At 38.2% G+C, this 9683-nt stretch overlaps 1 protein-coding gene across 6 annotated transcripts; it reads left to right on the forward strand.

The window, feature by feature from the left end:
* Nucleotides 1-6587: 6587 nt before the first annotated feature.
* On the forward strand, nucleotides 6588-9312 carry LOC131254823 (uncharacterized). 6 transcript variants are annotated; one of them, XR_009175922.1, is made up of 5 exons: nucleotides 6588-6652; nucleotides 6762-7038; nucleotides 7200-7361; nucleotides 7664-7798; nucleotides 8928-9309. XR_009175922.1 is itself a non-coding variant. In XM_058255538.1 (4 exons), exons 2-4 carry the CDS (start codon nucleotides 6826-6828, stop codon nucleotides 9111-9113), a joined length of 561 nt encoding a protein of 186 aa, XP_058111521.1. In that variant the 5' UTR covers nucleotides 6588-6652; nucleotides 6762-6825; the 3' UTR covers nucleotides 9114-9312. The 6 variants fall into 6 exon arrangements, 2 of the variants coding, with proteins under 2 accessions (XP_058111521.1, XP_058111522.1); XR_009175920.1 differs by having other exon boundaries at nucleotides 7460-7798; nucleotides 8928-9308; XR_009175919.1 differs by having other exon boundaries at nucleotides 6596-6652; nucleotides 7512-7798; nucleotides 8928-9303.
* The last annotated feature ends 371 nt before the right edge of the window (nucleotides 9313-9683 follow it).

Genomic DNA, 9683 nt, shown 5'->3' on the forward strand with positions numbered 1-9683 from the left:
CAGTTCGCATGTCATTACGTGCGAACCTTGCTACCAAACATCGGATAAGGTAGACGGTCTCAATAAAGGTGCTCTTATGCGAGACTTTGAAAGAGCGATTTTCCTTCTTTGGCATGACTCTTCACCTTATTCTCTAACTCTCCCATGGATGCAACGTAAGCCTTTCACATGAAGTTCTTCCATTGGGATGCTAGGTGAGTCCCACCAAGATGTTAGTGATAAATCCACGCTGTCCATATATTTTTAAAAATAATTTTATAATATGAACCCAAAACTGAGGCATATTAAAATCTCAAGTGGGCCATATGGTGTTGATTGAACTTTCACCATTAAAAACTTTCTAGGGCTACCAAATTTTTGGATCAAGATGATATTTTTATTTTTTATTTTTGCCATCATCCAGGTCTTTATGACCTAATGTACGGGTTGAATGTCAAATAAACATCACGATGGGTCCTAAAAAATATTTAACAGTGAGAATCATTATCACAGCTGCTTCCTATGGTGTGGTCCACTTGAGCATTGGATTTGCCACATTTTTATACACATACCTTAAAATGATTTGACATAAGGGATGAATGGTTTAGATAAACAGATACATCAAGGTGGGCCCATCCATAGAATTGCCCGTTCGTGGCTAAAGACAGGCAGGGTATGACGCAATTCGTGTCTGGAACTTCATGTGATAAGAAATCGGTGAGTAACTCTCTTATCGTACTGAGTGAACTCAGTTGGGCCCACCTTAAATGTATTTGGTCTATCCACACCGTCTATCCATTTCTTCATCTAATTTAAGGGTTTGAGCTCAAAATGGAATCATATCCAAAGATCAATTGGATCATACCACACGAAACAATGGGGACAATGATTTCCACCATTGAAACCTTGTTAGGCCTCACAGTGATGTTTATTTTCCATCCAACCTGATCATGAGATCATACAAACATTGATAAAGGGAAAACACAAACATAAGCTTAATCTAAAATTTCTGTGGCCCCCAAGGAATTTTCAACAGTAGACGTTCAATTCAAATGTTTCCTATGGTGTGGTCCAATTGAACCTTGTATATGCTTCACTTCTTGCCTCAAACTCTAAACTTATAAGATAAAATGGATGGACGAAGCAGATAAAATACATAAATCATAGTAGACCTCATAGAGTTTACTCGATACGCTAAGCCTAGTAAGTCACTCACTACGCAAGCAATCCCCTTCCATGCAAAGGACGCGGATTGCGTCCTACCCCTGCCCGGACCATAATCCGTCCGGGCAAGGCTCTATGGGGCCCACCGTGATGTAATTGTTTTATCCACGTAGTTCATCGCTCTTCCCAAATCATTTTAAGGAATGATATTAAAAATTAAGTAGGTCCACATCTCCAGTGGACCACACCAAAGGAACCTACAGTGATAATGACACCCACCGTTGAAACCATTTTAAGGGCCACTGTGAATTTATTTATTTTTACCATCTAACCTATTCATAAAGTCATGTAGACGTGGACAAAGATAAAAAACAAATATCAGTTTGATCTGAAACTTTTCTAGATCCCAAGAAGTTTTTAACGGTGGACGTTAAATCCCAACATTGTGGTCCACTTAAGTCCTTTACCTGCCTCATTTTTTGTCTCATACCTTAAAATGATCTGAGATGAACAATGAACAACGTGGATAAAACACTTAAATCATGTTGGGCCCTATAGAGCCCTGCCCGTACAGATTAACATCCGGACAGGGGTAGGACGCAATCCGCATCCCCATGCAAAAAGGCTTTTGCAAGAAATCCGCTCGTTTGCAGCTAGGAATGTGCAAGAGCTTTGAGTGGCCACCGTGATGTATGGGTTATATCCACACCGTCTATGTATTTTTATTTTTATTTTTTCACCTTGATAAAAAAAAATCTGGTGGGCCATAGAAAGAGAAATGTAAATGAAGGGAGGATGTTGTTTTCACTTTTCATGGCACACCAAAATTTTGAATCAAAGTAAAAATTGGGCCAAGGAGCGAACCCCCCCCCGTGGGCCCCAAATCACACAGGTACCGACCCCTGGTGAGGGGTCTTGAACACGAGATCTCCCGCTCTGATACCAATTTGATGCAGAACAATTAACCATTTTCTCTAAAAGCTCGAACTGTTAGAGCATGGTGAATTAATCCCTTTATCTCATAGCCCAGGCTCCACATCTTATGGGTTAGGAGCTCGGTAGAACCCTCCTCGTGGGCCCTAAATCACATGGGTACCGCCTCACACGGGCCTCCCACCCCGAGTGTGTCCCCGCATCCCACAGGCTACCCCACTCGTGCCTGGTATGAAATGCTTATTAATCACCCCCGATGAGGAGTCTCGAATAAGAGACCTCCCCCGTGGGCCTCGCCCACCCCGAGAGTGTTCTTACATCTCACAAGCGACCTCAGTCGAGCCCGGTGTGAAAATGCCCCTGCATTAACACGCCATCCATACTGTTCATAACATCATTCGTATTGGGATGAATTGAGAACACAAATATTAGCCTAATTTAAAACTTCTTTTGCACCACGAATATTTAAACGGTACAATGTTTCCTCTCATACAGACCACTTCGATTTTGGATACACCTCATTTTTTGTCCTATGTCCTAAAATGACCTCTCAAAACTGATGAATAGTGTGGATTTATCACTAACATCTTGGTGGGACCCACCTTGAATCCCAGTGGAAGAACTTCCTATAAATAACTTCCGTCGCGTCCTTTGGAGAGTTAGAGAATAGGTAGAAGAGGCATGCCGATGGAAACTCGCTCTCTCAAACATGTGCATAAGAGCGCCTTCATCTAGACTGTCTGCCTTATCTGACGGTTGATAGCAAGGTTCACATGTAATGACGTAGCTGAGCATATATATATATATATATATATATATATATATATATATATATATATATATATATATAACCAAAAACCTAAACGCATCCTACTCCCTCAAGCCACTCTTCTCTCTCTCTCTCTCTCTCTCTCTCTCTCTCTCTCTCTCTCTCTCTCTCTCTCTCTCTAAACCCTACCTCTATCTCCCTATCTCATCGGCCCTCTGCTACAGTTCGGCCTTCTGCTGCTCGTAAATCTCGAATTCTCTATCTCATCGGCCCTCTACTGCAGTTCGGCCTTCTACTGCTCGTAAATCTCGAATTCTCAAGTTTAATGTAAGTTTTTTCCCTTCTCACTATTGCTTTCTGCAATTTAGAATACCCGATTGGGGATATGCATTGTCGAATTAGGGATTTGGATTTGTATAACAAATCCCTAATTAGGGATGTGTATTGTCGAATCCCTAGATGGGGATTTGCATTGTCGAATCCCTTTTTAGTGATTTGTAGATGTAGGATATCTCTAAACTGACATCGATCAAGCATATCTCTAAAATGATACTGATCAGCTCTAGGTGGTCCATGTTGAAATAAGCCGGATGGGGTAGGTTTATAGAGTTGCTCAAGCTTTCTTAACCGTGCATTTGATTTTTAGTCTGCGTGGCATTCTATAAATGATCAGGGAACAACTGTCCAAAGTCCACCCACACAAGCCTATAGAGATAGGTCAGTGGATGTTGTGGTTTACGGTCAGATGATGGTTCAGACAGGGTGGAGCTTTAGAAAAAAGAGAGTATATCGCATGGTTTTATATATCATCCTTTGTAATAGTAAAGATATTGTGATTGTTATCTACATGTTTTGTGCCTTGAAGAGTGAGATGTTATCAATTCGGCAGAGAAAAGGATAGTCACCTGTATTCTTCTTTTTCATTTGCAAATTGACATGACTCACGAGCCCACCTTTCATCAACGACAAAAATTTCTCCATTCGGCTGATTTGTGGTTTGCGGCCTACCAAGGCACAATATTTCATTGTTTCCCATGGGCCCACCTGTTTCCATTTGCGGACCCAACAATATTTAGGTGGGTCCTGTTTGCTTCAAATAATCATATCTCTGCAGGTGAATTCTGTTATCTGTATACTTTCTGCTAATAATAAAAAAAGAAAAGAAAACGTGTTTGATGGCTCATTTGGTTGTTTGTATTTGGAATGTGATAAATTCCAAATCTTAAATATATTAAAATTATTAATTGTGTTTTACATCCTGCAACTAGAATGCCTTATAGATATTGGCCATTATAATAAGCCCATCAAAGCACAACTTGGATAAAATTGAGGTAATTCCAAGCCTATGGTGGGCCATCACGTGGACCAATCACGATGCAGAAAAACTGAATTTTGGCAAGCAGAGGATCCAGATTCATTTTTCAATGCTAACTTCTAATGCTGAACATGAGTACACTTCAAAAAAAATAAAATAAATAAAATAAAATAAAATAAAATCAATAATTTTGCACTTGATTCATCAAAAGATAAAACCAACAAAACCCCCAAAACAAAGCTGCTGAGCGTGACTATGAATAACATTTTCTAGTTTTCGTGTATGTGCTGTTGAACAGTTGGATCACAGTATGTATTTTATATAAATATTTATATGTTAGGCCAAACTGTGGGGTCCATCTCCCAGGCCAATCACATGGCGACACATGTTAGGCCAAACTGTGGGCTCCATCTCCCAATCCCAAGCCAATCACAAGGCGAGCCATCTCAGCCTTTCATAGGTGCATGTCAGATACAGCTCTCACTTCACCAACAGTGTCGCCAGTTATAGCCCCATCAACCCCACGCTACCACCTCCGTACACCAAATCAATCCTCCTTTCCACCAATTCATTTCCCAACTGAATAGCAGCTTCTTGGTAACCGATTTTCTTGCCTGGGCTGCTTCCAGAGAAGACACAAATCCTCTTGAATTTGGATTTCCTCTCTTCCATGATTTCCAAAGAATCTCTTTCCTTTCTCTATATATCCAACTTTCCTTCAACTATTCTATATATCCATAGGACTACACTTAGCTGAATCTGAGCCACACGTCGGATGAATTGTCAATCCATGGGAATGACTGAGGTTCTGAATGCTACCACTTTAAGATGCCTTTAGTTTTTAATGCTATCATTATAAGTTTATTCAGCTTATTCAAACAACATTAGAATCACCTCAATTTTGGCAATGTACACATTCATCTTTCTTCTTCTTCTTTTTTTGTAACTATTCAACCTTATGAAGTTGATTTCATGGTCCATGTTTTGTCTTCCTTTTTCTCTATCCATGGTCCATGTACACTGGAGTAGACTTCTACAAGAAGTTGTGTGGAGTGTCCATTATTCAAAGGTGAGCTTTTATGTGAGTATTGAATTTGGATTCTTAGCATAAAAAATTAAGTGAGTATTTTGAGAAAAAAATGAGATTTTCACTACCTATTGAAATAAAAAATGAAAATTGGAATTCATGTTTAAATAATTCTCACGGAAATCGTTTTTGCATCTAATAGCTTGACCTGCTTCTTCCACATGCATAAGCAAAATAAGAAGTGAAAGAACCAAGCAATTTGATGCATTTTTATTTATTTTTGTTACCAAGATCCATTCATTCTGAATTCATGTCATGGATTATCCAGGAGTTTAACATGCATCTTTTGTGTGTTTCATTTGGTTTAAGATGCTAAACTTGTTGTGTCTTTTCTTTTTGTTGTTCTATTCTTGAATCGAGTCCATGGGTGTTCGCCTTGCTGGAATGCATTTAAATTGTAAATAAGCATCTCATTTATGTTGATTAAATGTAATGGTAATTGTATTCAATAATGTTTTTTCACATTTCGTTTATTTCCAGATGCTTCTTTTTCTAAGTCTTTATATTGATTGCGATGGAGGGAAGTGAAGATTTCACCTAGCAAAGATATTCCTAATGCCGACTCAGGTTATCAGCTTTGACTTTCTGGATTAGGAAGGCGTCGAAAAGTTCTCTCAGTTGTATTTCTGGTATAATCTTCCTTTGCTTTTAGCAACTTAAGTGTGGAACTCTTTTTAAGCATAGTCCGAGTTTATTCTCTTAGAAATGATGACATTGCCCTTATTTTCCTTCAATGCATTCTATTTGACATGCTATTTGATTGAATATTTATAAATTTCTTGTATGATTTTCTGTCAAATCTGATATTTTTACATTGGTATATGGGGCATCTTTTTATTTAGAAACTACAAACCATTGGGCAGGTTATGTGTGGTGAGGAATGAAAAATATCATATCATGATCTTCATTGAGTGTATTGGTGATTGGTCTTCTAGTCAAAATTCACATTCTTGACTGTCACACAATTTCACTGCCTTTGATTTCTATGAAGTTTGATGGCATTCTTTAGTGTTATTTTTTTTTTCCTTTCCTCACTGGTTTCTGCATTCTTTAAGCTATTGAATAATGCTACTTCCCCTAAACATCTCTACTATACACATGGCATTTGCATATTATGATCTAGACCCTCTATTTCGTGGGCTACCACATCAATGGGTCATACCCTAAAAAGCATGGCCATCTGACTATGTTAACCATTCCAATTAGGGCCCTGAAAGAACAAGCAATGGCTATAAACTCGTAACAATCAAATGGTTAGAGTTGTCAATTACTATGATGTTCAGTTTATAGCCACCCATCCAACTGGTGGCCATTTTGTTTCTTTTAGAAAACGTGAGGAATTTCTTTTAACAAAGGGCAGACATTCCGATCAATGCTTCCTTCACTTCTTGAAATGGGTTATCAGGTATTGTCACTTTGCACATACTTGAGATCTTCTTCTTCTTCTTCCTCTTTTTTCCTTTTTTTTTTTTTCTCTTGTAAAGCAGCTATATAATTTCTGTGTGCCTTTTTAGGTGAGATTTGGTGTTCTAGAGCTGGAGCTTTTGGTGTTTCTCAGTCTGGGAAACGAGCATTCATATGGGCAACTTGTCCAGAAGAGACACTCCCAGAGTGGCCCGAGTCATTGCACGTCTTTGCAGGCCCAGAACTGAAAATCACATTACCAAGGGATGTACAGTATGCTGCCGTCAGGAGTACAGCTGGGGGGGCACCCTTCCGTGTAATAACTGTGAGAGATACAATTGGAGATCTCCCACCTGTTGGAAATGGAGCACTAAAACAGAGATGGATGTGAGTTTTCTGATGAAACCTTGTCCTTGGTTGTCTGCACAAAACAAATTTAGTTAAAACTTCTAGTGATGGAATACACTTCGAGATATCCTTTTGACCTTCATTTTACCGATGGTCTATTTTCATTGCTCTTACAATTGCTCCTTGTTTTTTGTTTGCAGTATGGAAATGATCCTGTGTCATGGTTCCAAAAGCAAATCCGAGGGAACATGTTTGTCTTGAGTGATCACATATCAAAAGAAAAGAATGAGTTGAACTACATCCGATGCCAAAGAATTCCAAAGCGCCCAGGTGCTGATTGGCATGACATACCAGAAGAAAAGGTACTTGCATCACTGATTCTAGTGCTACTAACAATGATGGATTAAACTAATCAGCCAACAAAATACTCATTGACAGTACATGTTTGATTTGATACCAGGTGCTTGCCGAAGCGCCCAGGTGTATTGTCTTACAATGTCTACAAAATGCAGGTTAAACTGTCTACTGGTCAAATGGTGGATTTGATACCTCGGTGCTTGCCAAACACAGCCAATAAGCACAATCAGTGGAAAGGACTGTTTGGACCTGATGTACCAAGTATGTGTTATGATTGTTAGTCGTTACAACTTACCTGGATTGACAGGAGAGCATTGTGAAGCTAGGCTACTGATGTCAACTGCAGCAGAAGCATTTCTACAAAGCTTTGGAGCATTATTAGGATATTCAGATCTCCTGCAGCAACATGGAAAAGAAACGAATCAAAGGCAGGAAGCTATAGGTAACTTAAGACTTAGTCTTGCAAACCCCAAATATAAACCTCAATTTTCTATACCTTGATGTTTTATCCACACCACTGCTTTCCCTCCATAGCGTTCCTGCATCCAAACTCTTAATCAGATCTACAGCAAATATAGTTAAAACAACATAAACACTTGTGGGCAACCAACATAAGATGTTACTAAAGAGAAGTAATTTTCCATAAACACCATATATGATTTTGAATGGGACATTTGACACTCATTGATAAGAATGTCACAACCATATTTCATCATTTCACCTTCATTTTAATTTTCCTAAGTTACCATCATTCGGATGTTATGATTCTTATATATGGGCACCAAAAGAACTTGATTAATAAATAGGACTTTACTTTAGGCGCTTGGAAGCTTGGAGCACATGTGTACATTTCACCTGTCAACTTTAATTAACATGTTACTTGTATGGAGATCTGAACTTTCCATTAAGTCTTAATGGGCCACACTTTTGATCTTCTAGCCTGACAATAAGAGGCTGTTTTACATCCTTGATAGACCATTGTATAAAACAAATGAATATCTATCCACCATACAAATTGACACTTGTCATATAGGCAGTTTGGATCTTGGAAGATGACCCAGTTTTAAAGGGTAAAGCTCCAACTTACCACCATTGATGTATGGAGCAGACTTCTGATAAAATTCATTTTAAAAAAACATTATATGGATATTTGGTAATTCAATCGACCAATCTCAGTTGACCAGTAGGTCTGGCATATATTTGATGATTTAAAGGTTTTATTTATTTATTATTTATTATTATTTATTATTATTATTATTTTTTTTTTTTTGAAATGGTTTTGGTTAAATGGCCAGTGCAAGAGTGGTCAAAATGGTCTGGTCCATTTCAGTCCAAACTAAATAAATAAATTGCAAGGAATCTTCTACAGCAAACAAGGAAAAAAATAAAAAATAAAAAATCACCAACTCATCAAGTGACCATGTAGTGTAATGAGCGGACCTACTTGAACCCGTTGGACCATCCGGTCCTGCCTGTGTTTTAAAGAAATTGATGTCTTTTTTTCTTTTTTTTCTTTTTTTTTTCTGGTCTGGCATGTCAGGTCCCCAGATGCATCTGGTCTGGCATGTCAGGTCCCCAGATGCATCAAAGTGAGGAGTAAGATGCTATATGCAAGCTTCAAGGACAGGTTAAAGAGAGATGTAAATGGATTTCAAGTGGAATTGAAAGCTACAGACCCCATCAAGATGAGCATTAATATCATCAAGGTCCGGGCTCTTCACCCTTCATCATTTTTTTTTCCTTTCTTTCTTTATTAAAAAATCCCAACCATCAATATCTTTCGCTCAATTCTCTTCTTCTTCTTCTTCTTTTGGCATTTTTTCTATTGATAATATATGTGATTCAATGTCTAGAATGGCAACTTCATTTAGTTTAATGGTTTATGTTTCCTGGATGTAGCTGCAATGAGGTGAGGGGCCTTTGTATTTTGGATATATATGGTGTGTTTTTTTTATTTATTTATTATAAATTATTGTCCTCAATTTAAGTGATCCATCTTTACAGTCATCAGACAAGGTTGGTTAATGTGCTTGGCAGTCCAGACAATTTATTAGATGGGCCACCTTTCTGATGCACCATAGGCCAAAAATCTTTTTGGAGAGGGCTATCTTTTTCCTACTTTTCGGTCATTGTAACACTTTGTAAATGTAGATATGGTACAGATGAGTTTAATTTCGTGCATTATGGAGTTTATATGCAAAGCAGGTGGTCATTTATTTCACCATGCTTACTCTTAAAAAATAACTACAAGAAAACCATGCTGTAAAAGCTATAGATTATCAGGTACAAACAATATCCAAAAGGCTGCGGGTTCTAATGCTACGGAT

Source organism: Magnolia sinica, chromosome 9, assembly GCF_029962835.1.
Source record: "Magnolia sinica isolate HGM2019 chromosome 9, MsV1, whole genome shotgun sequence".
Taxonomy (NCBI): domain Eukaryota; kingdom Viridiplantae; phylum Streptophyta; class Magnoliopsida; order Magnoliales; family Magnoliaceae; genus Magnolia; species Magnolia sinica.

What these genes read in the sequence shown, in the direction of transcription:
- LOC131254823 (XM_058255538.1), top strand. Translation starts at nt 6,826, where the DNA reads ATGGGCAACTTGTCCAGAAGAGACACTCCCAGAGTGGCCCGAGTCATT. An exon ending in GCACTAAAACAGAGATGGAT is followed by an intron (nt 7,039 to 7,199) that starts GTGAGTTTTCTG and finishes TTTTGTTTGCAG; the next exon opens with TATGGAAATGATCCTGTGTC. An exon ending in ATGACATACCAGAAGAAAAG is followed by an intron (nt 7,362 to 8,927) that starts GTACTTGCATCA and finishes CTGGCATGTCAG; the next exon opens with GTCCCCAGATGCATCAAAGT.